The following is a 16,724-nucleotide window of genomic DNA, read 5'->3' as shown; positions in this document are numbered from 1 at the left end:
ACATTTAGAAGTCTGCTCAAAAAAAGGGGAAAAAAATGAGGCCTTGTGAGCATTTCCAAGAAAAGAAAAAAAGACACAAGTCTCAGATTAAACTGTAAGTGTTTTGCTCGAATCGTTCTTTTTTTCATTCGTTGAAACTCTATGAAAATGTGCCAAAATAAAACGGCTCTTTATGTCAGATATTCCAACATCGTTTTTTTTTTCCCTTTTCTTTTTTTTCTTCTTTTTTTGCAGGCCCCTTTTTTGTTTCAAGTTCGCCAGAGTTCTCATTGCCATGTTTTTTTTTTTTTAATAATTACCGTTGAAACATCTGTCACGGTGATAAATTGAATTATATCTTCGCATAGATTAACTGACAGTTAAGCATTTTAGACACGTATCAGGGATTACCAACTGCACCCCCCCCCCCCCCCCAAAATAATCGCTGCACAAATATATATATATTTTTTATCCATAATTTACTTCAAAGATAGTGTGTTGTCCATTTTAAATACAAAAATGCTACATTAAATATACATGTTAGTCTTTAATACAAATAGACTCAGGCGGCTGCAGCGATTAAGACCATTCTTGTTACATTTTAAGATTAACCATTCAAAACTTTAAAAAAAAAAACGAGGATAAGCATTTACTCAGAAAATAACTGTTCTCAGAATTTGCTTCACCGTTGCTCTTTTTTCTTATCTTTTTTTTTTAATGCAACCAAAATAAATAAATGTCCGTAGTGAGTGGAAAATATTCAGGTATTAAATGTTCGACATACCTTTCTTTAGTTCATAAGGGGATTCTTTACAAAGATCTACCTGCGTTTGGCCTCTGACTTTCTGGCTCTCCCTTACCAAAGCCTCAGCTCTATTTAACACAGTCTGGTTTAATCCATTGAAATGTGCCGTGGAGCCCGTGGTTACCGAGCCGTGGTTACTGTGAAGGTGTCCAAAACTGCCACCATAGTTCGTGTAGCCAGGGTAGAAAGCGGAGGTGTAGTACAGAGGCCTGGATAGGACTGTGCTGTTGGGGAGCGGGCACTGAGGGGATGATCGTGATGGAGAAGCGCTAGTGCCTATTACAGTGCTCTGACCCAAACCAGGGCAAGACTGTGACACCTCGCCGCTGCCCTTACACCTGTCTGAGGACGTGGCGATTTCCGCAAGGGACCAGAGTTTGGGTTTAGGAGCAGAGGGGGGCGAGTGGATAACAGAGGTCACGTTGCTGGTGACCGTACTCGATGCATGGCTCAAATCTGACGGCTTGTCTTGTTGCGCAAGCTGGTTCCCCCGGGGCATCGCTGAAGGAGACGACGTGGTTGGTTTCGCAGAATCCGGCAACAACTCTGTAGTCCGCTCCTCCTGGTCTTTTAACTCCGTGTCACTCAGAAGGTGATCCGTGTCTTTGCTATGGTTTTCTTCTTTAAATCTGTCACAGCCTATGTCCCCTGGGTTAAGAAGTTTGTGATCTAAAGCACACACACATACACACACACGCACACACACACACACACACACACACAAGGAGACCACAGTTACTTCCAAATAAGCATTAAAATGTTCGTAAAACTCTAGCATGTGTTTCAGATGATTATCAAGCAATTAAACACAGATGCAAACTGAAAGTGGGTGTGCAAAAAAATATTTGGGTACCTTTGCACGTTTCTCTTGCAAATTATAATTGTGCTATAAAATGTTCTCATAAACATGTAAAAGCCTAAAAAGGAAAATGAACTCCCCCCCATAATTATGACTTATGAGTTTATTAAAGTCTGAGCATTCACTACACCGATTAAATGTATTTCAAGTATCAAAATAGCTTTTGCGATGATAAGAAGCGTTTGTACAACTGTAGCCGAATACCAGCTCAATTCACCGGCTGCAGCCTTATTATGCAGTTAAAGATAAATTGACTGCTAAATACTTTGCGTCACCAGCAATTTCAGCCACTGAGAAGTCAAACGAGGGGAGTTCAAGGTGATTATTATTTAAAGCAATTGTCCCATTATAAATAATATACAACCATTAACCAGCAATCAATTTTGCACCCTGAGTGGAAAGACTGCGATGAAAAATTGATGATTTTTTTTTTTGCCCCCTTTTTTTTCTGCACCACCGACCTGCTTCCGTGTCTGTGGAGTCTCCCTTATCTGTGGGCTTGTTTGGCTCGTCGTCGTCGTTTTTCTCCAGGTCGATATTTTCGTCCTCCTCCTCGTCCTCGCTCCGGTTCCGAGGAGTCCAGGTCATTTTGTTCTCCTTCTTTAGCCTCCTCCTGGCGTTGGCGAACCAGGTTGACACCTGGGTGAGGGTCATTTTGGTGATGATAGCCAGCATTATCTTTTCGCCCTTGGTAGGATAGGGATTTTTGCGGTGCTCGTTGAGCCAGGCCTTCAGGGTGGCGGTGGCGTCCCGGGTTGCATTTTTACGGTATGCTGGATCACCGTAAGGGTAGGTGCCCAAGGGTGCTGCGTAAGGATGGTATCCTATTGAGCCCGCCATGCCCGTAGTGTGGTCATAGGGAGAACTCTGTAATAAAAAACGAGAAAGTGTGCAAAAGTTCTGTTATTCTTTAAACTGCTGCAAAATACTTAGAAGGACTTGCGGCACACAAACGTAAACACACGTGCACGACTCCACACATAAACACGCGTACGAATGGTCACGCAAGCACATACTCGTAATCGTGCAAGGGTGCACTGGCTTTAATCCAGCGGTTCGAGTATGGAGTCAATGTTTATGGAATGGTTTTGAACTTAATTGGATATTTGAAATGGGATTCGTGCTTCGGTGTTATTTATTTACTTATTTTTATTCTATTTTAATTTTTGTTTTCTTCACGTTAACGCGATGTGATTATTGCTGTTGCTACTGAAATAGAACATTTTCCAAATAGAATAACATAAAAACATTATTCTTTTTCCTTGCCTGTTAAACAGCGATCAATCTTTAAGCAGTAGCAAATGGGCCTATAAAACAAATATGAATTACTTACGTGGTAAGAGATCGCTCACAGGGAATAGGAGACAATTAAATAAAATTGTTTTCAGCCTTTTTAGTTTTACTATTTAAGTTTTATATTTGGACCAACTAATGGACTTACAAGAAAGAAACGCAGCGATGTAAGCTGCCGTCCGTTTCGTTCGGTCAGGAGCTTAGAAGCTTCGGCAAGACATTGTCTAATCTATTAAAAACGACTATTAATTTAAAAGCCACAACAGTACACGACCTTTTTTAGATTAGTTACATTTACTCAGGAGTATCTTTTCTGGACATGAAAATCTCTACTTTTCTATCCACGTACTTTTCTGTGACGCACATTTCTTCTCAATGGCTTGATTCCGACTGCGCAACACACACCTAAGGGTTCTATAACGAGTTAATTCCCCTCGCTTTTGCTACCTATTAGACTGAATAATCACCTTTAGTGTACTCACCACATATGAGGTGAACGTGGCAGCTGCCGCCGCGTCTGCATTATATGGCAAGTGGGAGTTGTAGCCTGGCGAGGCGCTGGTGAACGCGGTAGATCCGGCATATGGCGCAAACGCAGATCCCGAAGAGGATCTCCCAAGTTCCTCGGTTCTGGGTCCCGATATAACACTGGTGCTGTACGCGGGGCACGAATACAGGGCTAATGAAGCGGACGGCTGGTACAAGTAGCCCTGAGGATATGCCATGCTGGAGTCTGGAGAGTATAAGCCACTTAACTTGTGCACTTTCCCCCCTTTATTTTCTCATGCGCTGATGTCGGAGCGCATAGAGCTGTATCTGCAGCCCGCTGTCTCCCCCCTTCTAAATGGCAATTGTCAAGGCAAAAAGTAATTTTTTAGATGAAAATAAGCTTGGATATTGGGTGGATTTTTTGGTCGCTGCCAGTCAGCCAGTCAGCCACTGTCCGCCGGAGGTTTGGTCTTGTTTTGTTTTCTGCTGCTCCCTTATCGGAGTTGAATCCTCGCTCTCATGCCCATGCAGAAGTTTTTATTATTATTTTTTTCTTTGCCAGTCGGACGGGGGCTTTGCTTGGGAAAATGTCCTGCCAAGATGCTAAGTTGGAAATTGAGGATCCTGACGCCTACTACGCTGCACTCTACGCTCCTCCTCTCGGGGTGTAGTCACAGAAGGAAAAGGCAAGCTTATGCTGGGTAACCACAACTCTGCCCAAACCCATGGTCTCTCTCTCTCTCTCTCTCTCTCCCTCTCTCTCTTCTCTCTAACACCCCCTCCTTTCCGTTGCGTTAACTAACAACCCTTCTCATTCTCTATTTCTCTATTTTTTCTTCTTTAACAAGGCTTGTTGCTGTAAGTGCGCCTTGCAGCCCCCCCTTTGGATGGCGACACCATGCGAGTCTGTCAACTCCCAACTTTCTTCTTTTTCTTCCAAATAGGAAGCCGTCACTTTCACACTTGATCAATAACAAGTCGGCTGTTGTATGCCAGGATATGGGCTCGCAAGATACCGGCAGGAATTAAAAAAGACGGTCCACCGCAGTGCTCTCTTTTTTGTTATTCTTTCTTTGTGCTTAAAAACGTCCTCATTTCACATATTTGCGTTAAATCAACAGACTGACGCCACGCGATCTCCGTGCGCCTTGCATTAAAATCGGCAGTTGGGGTTTCAAATGGATTACTACAGTTGTGCAAGTCGACTTTCTAACGCACGACGATTGTTGCATTGGTAAGACAGTATAGCCTGTGACAAAAGTAAAAGTAAGATGGCGCAAATTGTCCTCGAGCGACAACTGTGTGAGAATAGTTTTGTAGGTGAGAATTATTATTATTTTTTATCATGTCGACGGTTTTATGTTTTAATTGTGAACGCATGGTCGTCCACTCCGTGATCACGGCTATTTGCTTATTTTATTGTATTTTTTTGCAAATTATCCTGAAATGAACCAGTCGGATAAGCTACACTGCCAGAAACTCATGAACCTTCAAACCAGGGCAGAACAGTGCCAAGTGCACCGAATCTCACCGGACAAACTCATTTGATCCCTGTAGATGCATTTCTGTTCCTGAAAACAGATAAACGGTGTTAAATGTACCGCTTTTATCGTTAATTAGCTAAATATATTTAAATACATTTAATAAAGATAAGTCCAGGCATCATTATTAAACATAATAAATAACGGTCATTATTATTATTATAATTATTATTGGGACATAAATGTCGTTCTTTCACAAGTATGGAATACTAACTTGGATTCAAAATATGAGCTGAATTTTATTATTTTGTTTAGTATGTTTCAAACATCTAAAAGCCCATTCTCATTCTGGTGACTTTCCAGTTCAAGTCTCAGATAAGCCGAAAGGGATCGCTGTAGGCGCTGCTAAAGAGTGTGTGTGCACATATTGTCACGTGTTTCTTACGTTCCGAAAACCTCTAGAGAGCAAAGAATGATGACGGTGGTACAGTGGGAGAAGACTCAGACTTACGAGGGAGAGAAAGAGGGGAAAAAGAGAAAGATGGATGCACAAAGCGATCCTACAGTATAGCCTAATCAGATGACAGTGATACCATGAGCCCTAGTTTCACAGCGCCCTGTAGTGATTAGACACTCAAGTAATTATTGAAACTTTTCTCATAATAACAGATGGTACTAATATACATATATATATGTATTCGTTTTTTAATTTACGTTAAAGTTAAAATAAAGCAGCAGTGTTAAACAGCCTCCTTATTAGAGACGTAAATGTATTTAATAGTGGAGTGATTGTGTGCCACGAGCTATAAAATTCACATAACTGGAATATTGTGCCTTGTGGGTTGTTTCATCCCGAAATATTTACTTATCTATTTATTTCATAATATATAGGGGGGAAAAAGTTTTGAGGGCCTAGGATGAAGGGTCTGTGTCATGTGTCCTCCTTAATGCGTTCTGGTTCAGAGTTGCTCTCTGAAGTAGGAGGAGGACCCATAATTTGAGATCACGGAGCCTATAATAGGAGTAGGGTTATGGCAACTGCTACCGCCTCTCAGCACTGCTCCGATAAAGGAGGAGGTATAGGTGAGTACAGTTTTGTTCATTTGTGTGTGTTTTTTAATGCGAAAAGGTATTTGAACTACGCAAATGTTCGCAATATTCTGGGTTTAATCTTCATTTATATTTTAATTATTCTGATATTATCTGACTGTGTCTCTTCCTATTCGCTATCACTTCTTCTTCCTCTTTCCCCCCTGAGTGAACTGCCTCCGTTTTGACGCATGGAAACGTTTTTAAGTGGCAAAGAAGAATTGAATGAAAGATGATGCATGCCACTTAAAATGCCTGAGGGAGCAAGCGTAATCTAAATTGGATATAGAAGCTATTATTACACAACATTATGCGTTGTGGCGGACTAATTGCGTGGCTGGGTGCGTTAAACAGTCAGTTAATGTCGAGTGGCAGACAGGTTTCTGGAGCGCACAAGGTCAGCTGTACTGCTCCCAAGCCTTTAGTGGTATACAGAAAAATGCTTGAAGTATTCATGGGATTTTTAACCATTCTAAATCTGTGTCCTAAACCGATTAGTTGACACCAATTTTTCTTTGATGTATTAGCTGAGGGCTTTTGCCACTTGGAAGCCAATTGAAATTCAAAACAGTTTTCGCTCCAAATGCTGTGGGGAGATCTGCTGCAAATAATGGATGTAATTTATTTTTGACCTTGCTTTTTTTTTTTTTCTTTTTTTTTTTTCAAAAGGGAGGGTTGTTAAATGATTAAACATATGTGCACTAGCTCTCGACTAAACAACTAGCATTTGATTGGCTATTATTAGTTTTGCATTATAGAGCTGTAAATTTCCATATTTCTTAAAGTGTTATATAAGTGATAAACATGACTAAAATTGTTATTGCTTTTTTTAATGCCCAATTCACTCTTAAAAAGTTGCTGTTCTTGGTGTTATTTTTCCTAAATGAATTAAAAAAATAATAATTGACTCTTTGTTTTTGTTTTTGAATCCAGATCCATGTTGATGAAGTCACCAAGCAGTCAGTGAAATGCACCCTAACCTTCAAACACACAAGCACACTTGCAAATACACCTTAAGTTAAATAACCTTTTTCACATTTTGAAACGATAATTAAAAAACACAGGTGGATATATACTCAAAAAGTCAGTTCTGTGTATAAACACAGAACTGACTGTAATAATTTATCAGTTTTTTAACTCTCTTATAGTCTTTAAATATGCTGCATTGCTGCTATTCCCGGGTTTTTTATTCGAGATAGAATCCCTTAATGTTTTACTTAGTATCACCACTTTTCCTCACACAAACTGATGCCCATGATTCGATGGGTTGATTTGACTTTAATAATCATACAATTTACATGAAGCACAATAATATGGCTTTCAGGGGAGAGAATCTATTTTTTGATCTCCTTTCTGTTCTTGTGATCTCTTTTTCTTTTATTGACCTGAATGAAGATGTATGGAGTGAGAGTGTGTGTGTGTCTTCGGTTTCCTCCTGATGGGGTATATCAGCTCCCCCCACTTCTCCCTACTCCCCACGATCCCCGCAAGGCTGAATGGCAGGCCTCTGGATTGGCTAAGTGATGAAATGATGACCCTATTATGGGAAGCGATTCCAAAATGAGAGATATCAGACGAAGATTACACCCCTCTCTCACTGCCACGCCATCCTCCTGCAATACACTGCCAGCTGCGCAGATGATGATTGATTCGCTTGAGATGGATCACAGGAAGCACCCATTGATTTTTCTGTGTTTTATCAAAAATATTTATTTACAGTTGTATCCATAGGGTGTATCCAGACTCAACCCATACTTCGTTCTCCAAATGGGGGTTGGTATAAGAGATAATTCCCCCTGTTCCATGACAAGACGAATGACCTGAAGTATTACTTCAGAAATGAGTCAATAGGCTCAGTGAGTAAATGAATATTGATTGGATATAATGAAGCCTGAGTGTGAATATGAGCCCTGTTGCAGACTTCACTGCAGTGATGCTGAACCTCTCCAACTGAATATTTTGCAGACCTGCATGCACAGCTGGGACTAAATACACCTCATTCAGATGGTGAATCAACACACTCAACATTCAACTTTTCCTGTGTATTTTGATTCATGATCTGAGAGTGTCCATACTTGACTCGCTTCTTATCAGATCTATGGCTAAATAGCATGTTTATGGTGAAGGTACTATAGGTGCCATATGGCAATAATCCAAGACTCATGTTACTTAAAAGCTCTGGAGACATGTAGGAGGCATTTCTGTGTCACCTTTACAAAGGTAAACTGATACAACATACAAATCAAATGACAACTAGAATGCTAAAACCACAGTGTGGGAGCTGTGCCCTAGATATTTGCACTGACTTAATCCAATTGAAATAGTATGAGTGAGTTGCAGGGGCTCCCAGGTCTGTTGCTTGCTTATGTATGTGATGCATAATAGAAGTTGACGAGGTTGGTGATAGATCACAGCCCAGGTAATGTAAACACATTAATCCCTCAGGGTTCATGTGCATGTTCTTTCTCTCCTTTTCTCTTATATCAGTTCCTCTCTCTCTATCTGTCTTTCTCTTTCTCTCTCTTCAAGCCCCCATCCTCCCCCCTCCACGTTCATCATCTTCCCTAAACGCGTTAGTGGAGCACAAACCAGAAGCAGCCTTAATCTGTCAACATGCCCTTTAATTGGAGGGAGAAAACAACACGTGCTTCTGGTTATGCCATTCCTAAGTGCACATGCCAAAGAAACACAGAGTTCATGGAAGAAGTGATCCCGGGAGAGCAGGGCATAATTAAAAGTATCTTTTAATAGGCTTGTAATGCTGAGCCAGACTCTTGTTGCTTTAAGTAGAGGGCAAACTCTGTGGCTGGAGACGGACATGCAAGGGGCTTCTGCTGAGGGAGCCTGTAAACGATACATTGCCTCGTCGTCATCAGACATGCAGTCTCTGCCTCAGTCACCACACTCGAGATGACAGCCACTTTCCACCCCTGCCGCGGACACCTTGGCTTACCCGTTGCCGTGTTCTTTTGTTCTCAGAATGAGAGATTCTCCTCCACGACATCACCTCTCCTCATCTCCTTCCCAGCCACTTTGGCAAGTTGTGTTCTACCTCCTACTCACAGCACCAGCGGGGAGTGAGAACTGGGACTAAGAGGTTGATTTGGGGCCTGCTACACTGTAATCAAATGAGACTGCTTAGGGGAGAGGAGAAGGAGGAGGTGGAGTATTATGTTCTGTCATGCATTCCACTGCAGCATTGTTGCTTTTTTGTTTTTGTCAGGGCAGGCTTTGATGCTGTATCCTCTTACCTTTGTAGTCCCGGTAGCCATGTTTCATAAACACGGAATGGGAAACATCCTCAGCATTAGAAATTTAGATTGCTGCTTTCCTCCTGCCACTCTGCATTCCGCACGTGCCCGGTCGCATTCTCCATCTCCCAATGCTGAGGTATTAAGTTTCCTCTCCCATGCCTCTGATACATTTAAACATCTTACAATCAGTCCCTTTTATTCGGTGTGTCATGTATAATCTGCGGAAACAACAATGCCAACATGGCTCTATGTTGCTCTCGCTCTCTTGGTACTTAAGAAGTCTGCTGTCACTGTTTTGTTTCAGGACAATTTCACTTGCAAAATGCTTACTTGCTTTAAATTGAGAAGTTGCTAGGTATTCAATTTAGAACTTGTCTTCATTATTAAGAATGTAATATTAATGTCAAGCTATCTTTCTTTGTATTTTCACAAAGGGAATAGGCAGTGCATGGTTGTCTTTGTAGTTAACCGAAAGTCTCAGTGGGATAACAGTGTATTATAATCCTTAATCTATCTTAACTCATTAAAATGCAGTGTTCAGTTCTGCTGGCCAAATTTTATTGTCTCGTTGCATTTTTAGTGATATGAGAGAAATTTCATGCGTAATTGAATATTTAAATGTCAGACACTGACGAGAATCATTGCAAAGTCCTGAAATTACTGCCACATATAGGTATATAATATACTTAAGAAAAAAAGTTAGATAAGATGCAAATCTATATTTGTCAGCAGAATCGTCCTCTGTAACACACTGTGCCTCAGTTCTCTCTTTTCTTCTACCTCTTCTTCTTCTTGGAAAGTAACCATTTTGTCCGACATCTGACACACTGCCCTGGGTTATTGAGCCAGACGTGGAAATCCAAAGCGGAGATGCTCTCCTTAATGCCTGACACCTGGTGCAGATTTGGAAGGGATTGCACTACAGGTACTGTCTTACCTCTTCACCAATCCCAGAAAGTCCCTTAGGTATTTCCTTTTCTTTCCACGGCTGTGTTTGTTTCTACTCTTCTTTGCCACCCAGGTATCAAGCCTCTGTTAGCTGGCCCCTGTGTTGGGATTAAGTTCAGAAGGTGTTGAAAAAGGATACCTATCATCCCTTTGATAAATATGATTCTGATTTGTTCAGGTATTTTAAAGGCCTCAAAAAATATAAGTAGGATTAAAAACCTTTCTAAGTATACGTTACATTTTCAGTGGGATAAAATGAAAGAAAGATTTCCTGTCCAGGAGCCAGAGCTTTTTTTTTCTACTTTAAAAATAAAGTAAATGATAGCAATTGAAGAAAGGGTGCAATGCTGTCACTGATAAGTTAAATCTGACAGTTCTTTCATTTGACAAAAAATGAGTTCAGTTTTCTGGAATGATTACTGAAACATGTCTGATGTTAATATTATTAAACTGCTAATTCCACTTCTGATCCTGTTATTTGTTCTTCTCTTGCCACACCCTCTGTCAGGGTATGCTTTACAAGTGGACGCTACTCTGGAGTGTTGCAGCTCACCTTACCGCTTGCAGTCACATCTGCAAACTGTGCTGGAGCAGAATGGCTAGCGAACATAAACACAGCAAGGACATCAAAGGCCGGCAGGTTGGGCTATACCACCTGAGCATGCTGATTGCAGTGCAGTTCAGTATCATCTGACTGGTGAAAACAGAGGATTTTGTTGCACCAAGTTGAGACATTTAACAGAAGGTTCCAACCAGAATTTTTTGTTTATTTGTTTAAAAAAATAAAAATAAATGAATAAATAAAAGCTCAAAACACAAGCCTTTTGGCCTATGAATGGCAAATTATAATTCAGTCCTGGATAACTCAGGCAACACAGATAAACTGTGAGCTGTACGCCACAATAATGTAACAGTCTTTCCTGGATAATAATATAATAAGCAAGATAAGCAAGTGCACACTTGGTGAGCTTCATAGGCACACTGTTTATGTTGACACATGCAACTCTCTTCCTGATGCAAATGCAATCTAAACATTAAGCAAAGGGAAGGCAAGCGTAGCCCATAAAGGCTGTGAGCTCCAAACACTTTGAACAGACAACTATCACTAATCACTCCCAGAGCAGTGCGGCGTGTAATTACTCTGCCAAACGTTTGCCTTTCACAGCTTAGCACTAGGAGCCCTGACCCTGCGCTTCCCTGTCTTTCCTCACCACCGTGCATGTGGAAGGGGAGGACCCCCACCACCCCCCGCCTGCTCCTCTTTCCCCTTTCTCTTTAGCAAGGGGAAAGGCAAGCTGAGCTCCCTCTCAGTATTTAGAAAAAGAGGGGGGGGGGGGGGAGAGAGGGGGAAAAAGAGAGGGAGAAAGACAGGAAGGGAGAAGACTGAGGTTGGTGCTTCCGGCTTTGTGGGAGCCCATTTAAACAGGCTTTGAAACCCTAGCCATCCGGAGATCAGAAATAGCCTTATTGACTGCATGGGCCCAGAAGTGACTGAGCACACAGGGTTCTTAAGAGTTCACTCTTCCTCGCTGCTTGGAACAGGGGGGTGGGCACCACATGCTGAGGTCCTCTACAAAGATTTTGGACATAAATTTTACATCAGGGGAAAATATTATTTTTACAGCTATTTTTAGTGTTGCATGGTTGTATCTCAATTTTTGTGCTGTTGTAGGATTTGTGTGTGTGTGTGGTTTATTTTAGTTATTTTTTATTTTATTGTTTGGAGTGACAGACATCTAATTCTACTTTTTCCCCACAGTCTTATTTATTGATATTAGTAATGCAGCTGTCATTCTGCAATGAGATCTGTCCTGTGTCTGGGTGAATGCTGATAAGATGACACAATGCAAATATGAAGTGTGATGGAGCCGCCTTGGCAAGCAGGTACAGAGTGTGCAGGGACCAGCATCCCATAATGACTATTAGCTGGATTTCACAGCCTGCTTCTGATCTCTTTCAGTGACAGGGGCCTTTATAAGAGGCTGGGTGTGTCACTGCCCCTCCTAATGGCTCTCATATACATGTGCATATGCACCGAAATGGCATATACACAAAGAGGAATATCATACTTTGTACAATAAGTGTAATTCTATTTGGAATCATTGTGAACTTAAAAAAAGACACTTTTTGTATCACAAAAATGCTGATAGATTTTCTCCTTTTTTATTTATTTATTTATTTATTTTTAGGTTTTATGAATAAATGAAATCAGATTGCTATATATTCTAAGCTGGCCCACTGGCACAATGAAACTGAACTTCATAGTAGAAATGATCCTTTCAGCATATTATCGATACATAATGTATTGTTATCTTAATTTCACCACTAGTCATCTTTACCATATTGTCATATTCTTCACCACTGCTGTAAAGGCTCATTTAGATTCGCAGAAGCTTAAAGAGCTCTCTCAGTTGCTGCTTGTATAAGCTTTTGAGAGAGTCCCGTTTTATCACTGATGTAGTAATTTCACTTCATCAGTCAGTTGTGACTAAAAATACATCAGGGATTAGCTTCATGGCCAGACTATCTTCCACTGCTTTGATAACATAATGGGGGCTAGTGCTTGTGGTTACAATCATCTGATATAGGTTCATAACATTCGAAACTACACTTACAATACTACGGGCTTTTTGAAAGAGAAGAATAGAGTGTGATCTTCTTAAACTCTCATGAAAATTGTGTGTTTTCCCTTTTAATTCCTTTGTAGGAGCATTTTGCAAAGATGAAAATTCCTCCCACCCCCACTCGTTCCCCTTTCCAGTTTCTATTCTACACAAATTAGCTATGGTCCTGGAGGGCAAAATGACAAGAGGTTACTGGAAGACTATGTGTTTAATTAATTGAAAAATGCTTAAATTGCTTTTACAGTTGTTATGTGGAGTGAAAAAAGGGAATCCATGTTGCCAGTACTCAACCATAATTAGCACCCGCGGGAATTAAATATTTAACATTAGCTGTGTTGCGGCACTTAGGACACAAATTTCTATTTTAACTATGAAAGCAAGCCTGTCTTAAGTGCATGAGTCTGTGTGGACAGCTGTGCAAAGGGGAACAGCACAGGATATTTCAGCGAGACACCCCAGTGGCATTTCGGGTCCTTCCACATCACATGTGTAAGAGATATGGCAGTTGTATTCCCAGGGGTTAGGCATTACTCAGAGTATTTAGTTTTCTAATTAGGCTGAGGGCCTTCGTCCATGCCTACCACCACCATGGGAGCCAATGAGAATTTCCTCTCTTATATGTCAACTCTGAGACACAGAAAGAGGGGAAAAAACAGGAATGAAAAGAAGGAGATAATCAGGACGCATGTGTGAAAATGAGAGAGATGTACACATGGTTGAAGGAGAAATAAAAGACCTGCAGAAAAGCCTTTGTTTATTCCAACTTTAATTACACATTGCATTTAATGACTCCACTGGTGTGTTTGAGGCTGGAGAGGGAGAAGCTGTGGAGCCTTAATGATCTGTAGTAGTGGATGTCAGCCGAGCCATTGGAGACTTAAAGCCCATTTTTAAAACTCCCTTTTTGTTTGGGCCTAGAGGCGACAGCGCAAATGGAGTTCATGCTAAGCCACACTAGGCTAGACTTAGGGACTACTTCACTGTCTGGTCAGCCAATTTCTCAAAGGGCCAGGCCATTTGGAGGCATCAGCAGCTGACCGCAGCAACTGTTAAGCTTGTCAGCGTGCATCAGGTTACCCACTAATGAGAAGTAATAAAGGTTATCCCAACTTTTTAAGTGTTTGATCTTTGTGCACAGTGGGATTTAAACATAACGCGTGGAAGGTGAACCAAGATTGGAATTGGAATTTGACCCTTATGTTATGTGTGAATGAGGATTTAGAAATAGACACAAATAATTAAAAGCTCAAGCTCTGAAACTTGGATGAATAGTTTTGGAATGTAACATATTGTGCGCTTAACTGATATAGATATTGTGGATTATTATTTTTTGTGCAGGGATGCAGGATTACAGGATTACAACCAGGCTTGAAGATTGTCTAAAATCATAGTGGCCAACAATGGTTTCTGCCAGTATACAACAATCGGGCAGCACAAGCTGTATTTTTGAGAAATTGCATCTCGCTCTGGGGAAGCTGCATCTTTACTATAATGTACTAATGCTGGGTTGAATCACTGAATCATGTTCAATTAACACAACTGAATGTATGACCCTTTGAGATGCAGTGTTATTTGTTTTGACACACAGCTCTCAAAAAACGTACCCACCCCATCTTCAGTGCAGAACGTTAAAACCCCTTGTTCTGTAAAACAAATTCTCCGGATTATTCAAAGCTGTGAGAATTAAGATGGAAAAATCCATGCGTAAAATTACCGTCCATTCAACTTGAGGCAATATTTTCCTCTAGAGGCAAATATGTTAATTGAGCTTCCTAAAGTAGCTCAATCCTCAGGTTATTTAATTTCCCCAAAAGCCTTAGCGGTGCTGGGGTTGGTGGGGGGTGTAAAATTCTTTACACCAGCAATATTGTCATCAAGGGAAAAATAGCAGCAATGAGAAGAAATGGAAAAGAGCATACTGGTGGAGGTTGAACAACTGTTAGGTCATGAGGTGTATATATACACACATATACATAATAAAATGAATCATGAGATCATGCAAAAATTTCTTAGATGTTAATGTAAAAGCAAGCTGCTAAATCACTAGTTTTCTGCCAGAAAATACAGTTTTGAATAACTCTAAACTGAGCTTAACCTGCCAAAGAATCATCTTCATAACTGTCATGTCATCTAATTGCTTCTGTCTGTTTTCCCCAAAGGCTGCGTCCAGTTCTGTCACTGGTCCTTAGTGCTCCAGCAGCCTGGTCAAAAAGACATCCTGGCAGGGTCCCAGGGTGGATGCATCGCCCACGCACGCTGCTCTTGCCAGATCCCAGAAGTCTTTGTGGTGAACCACTGACCGTGCTGCTCCCTATTTTCTTCCAACCCAGCAAATAATGTGTCAGAAAAAGATTATTGATAGCCCATAAAAGAAGAGGCAGAATGTTGTTGCCACTCTGCTCCAACTTTAAGGAACAATACAAGTGCTAAACCATCAGTTTCAATGGTGCACTGCTCCTGAAAGAGCACAGCATTTATTTTTCACATTGTTGTTCAGTTTGAATAAAAGGTGCTACAACTGGAACATGAACAGACAACAATTACTTCTATTTTTTAAATGCTGCTTCATTTTCCTTTACATTTGAAACCTTGTAGTGAAGTTGGCAACTTTGTACTGTGTCTATTCAAAAGAAAAATGAGATCCCTCAAAAGAAACATTGAAATTTTCTCCATGCTCTGTTGAGTCATTCGCATTTTTTGCCAACTTTACCAGACACTGGCGAAGCTGTTGCTCATCTGGCCTAAATGTGGCCTGAGTGGGTGATTCTCAGACAGATGAGGGAAGGTATATTTACAGAATTAACGATGCACTCCATCGGCCACACAACAGCTGCCTGCTACACTTAGCTAATTGAGACTGCAGGCCCATTCCCATTTGCAGAGCACCGTGATTGAACAGTTGGGCAGCTTTATGTGTGTTTTTGCTCTCCTCGGGCTTGAAATCAACACTGACGCTCCCATGCAAAAACAAACACTTGTTCAAGCTGACTGTGTGTTGTGGCACCGCTTGTGAGAAATCTGCCTTTTTTGTTGTTCAGTGTTTCACTTTTAACGTTGTTCATCCGTCTTATCAACATGTTTGTTTTCAGGGAGGCAGCGAATGATGTGTTGGCGAGATAGAGCAAGGTTCATCTCAGCAGTAATGCTGTTAAATGAGAGAAGGAGCGGGTGTTTCAAGTCTGTGTGTGTATATACAACACTGTTTTGCTGTAAAATCTGTGTTTATGTTCACTGCAGGCATAATTCACAGTGTGTGTTAAAGGGCTCCGGGCCATGGAGGCACGCGACTGGCAGCTTTTTCTCCCCATTGTAAGAAAACAGAAAAAAAAGAATGAAAAAGAGTTTGGATAAATAACACTTTAATATGTTATGCATGCAAAAAACAGATCACATTTAGATTTGTGACATATCTGAAATTTCACGTCACGGCTAATTTTTCTTTTCAGGCTCTGCCTCGTGTAGGTTATATATTCTCAGTCAAATCCAGATGTCAGTAACTTATACAAACCCAGACATAAGCAGGGTATCACAACGTATAATAGGAATCATGGGCCTTTGATTTTTGGTTTTCCTATTGGAACACCTGTCACTTTTTGGCAAGGGCACACCACAGCACCAGGTCTTCTTTGGTAGCACTGGGAGGAGTGTGTGTGTGTGTGTGTGTGTGAGAATGAGTGAGTGTGAGAGAGCTGAAGATGAAACAGCCGCCGAGGAGGCAGTGATCACATAGACAGACGGGGTGAGTGACAGACAATACCTGCTGTAAAATTCCCTCACATCTCCCCTGATCTGTATTCATAGATCTCGGCTGCTATGCACTGCAAACTGTAGCCCACACCAGCGGGCCCTTTCCGCGCACCGCCCCGCTCAGTTTCACTGTTGCAACTCGCTACACAGACCACT

General features: G+C 41.2%; 1 protein-coding gene and 1 long non-coding RNA gene across 7 annotated transcripts; one reads left to right on the top strand and one right to left on the bottom strand.

Annotated features, from left to right (window-relative positions):
• Positions 1-441: 441 nt before the first annotated feature.
• irx5a (iroquois homeobox 5a) lies at positions 442-4,106 on the bottom strand. Its single transcript, XM_085253796.1, has 3 exons — positions 3,419-4,106; positions 2,105-2,510; positions 442-1,453 (listed from the first exon to the last, which is right to left on the bottom strand). Exons 1-3 carry the CDS (start codon positions 3,659-3,661, stop codon positions 747-749), a joined length of 1,356 nt encoding a protein of 451 aa, XP_085109922.1. The 5' UTR covers positions 3,662-4,106; the 3' UTR covers positions 442-746.
• A 31-nt stretch (positions 4,107-4,137) lies between these two features.
• Positions 4,138-15,341, top strand: LOC146582918 (uncharacterized). Of its 6 annotated transcripts, none has more exons than XR_014889461.1 (3): positions 4,138-9,156; positions 9,255-10,837; positions 11,957-15,341. It is a non-coding gene; the product is annotated as an uncharacterized LOC146582918 (long non-coding RNA). The 6 variants fall into 6 exon arrangements; XR_014889446.1 differs by having other exon boundaries at positions 4,138-9,385; positions 10,050-10,837; XR_014889437.1 differs by having other exon boundaries at positions 4,138-10,174; positions 10,706-10,837.
• The last annotated feature ends 1,383 nt before the right edge of the window (positions 15,342-16,724 follow it).

The sequence above is a fragment of the Mchenga conophoros genome, linkage group LG1, assembly GCF_057382185.1.
Source record: "Mchenga conophoros isolate Kocher_MC1m ecotype Shallow Benthic linkage group LG1, M_conophoros_male_GT1.1, whole genome shotgun sequence".
Taxonomy (NCBI): Eukaryota; Metazoa; Chordata; class Actinopteri; order Cichliformes; family Cichlidae; genus Mchenga; species Mchenga conophoros.
This window is presented reverse-complemented; position numbering and strand designations above follow the sequence as displayed.

Coding starts and splice junctions, on each gene's coding strand:
- irx5a (XM_085253796.1), bottom strand. CDS start 3,661: ATGGCATATCCTCAGGGCTACTTGTACCAGCCGTCCGCTTCATTAGCC. Junction 2,511..3,418: donor CCACGTTCACCTCATATGTG/GTGAGTACACTA, acceptor TTTTTATTACAG/AGTTCTCCCTATGACCACAC. Junction 1,454..2,104: donor CTCCACAGACACGGAAGCAG/GTCGGTGGTGCA, acceptor TGTGTGCTTTAG/ATCACAAACTTCTTAACCCA.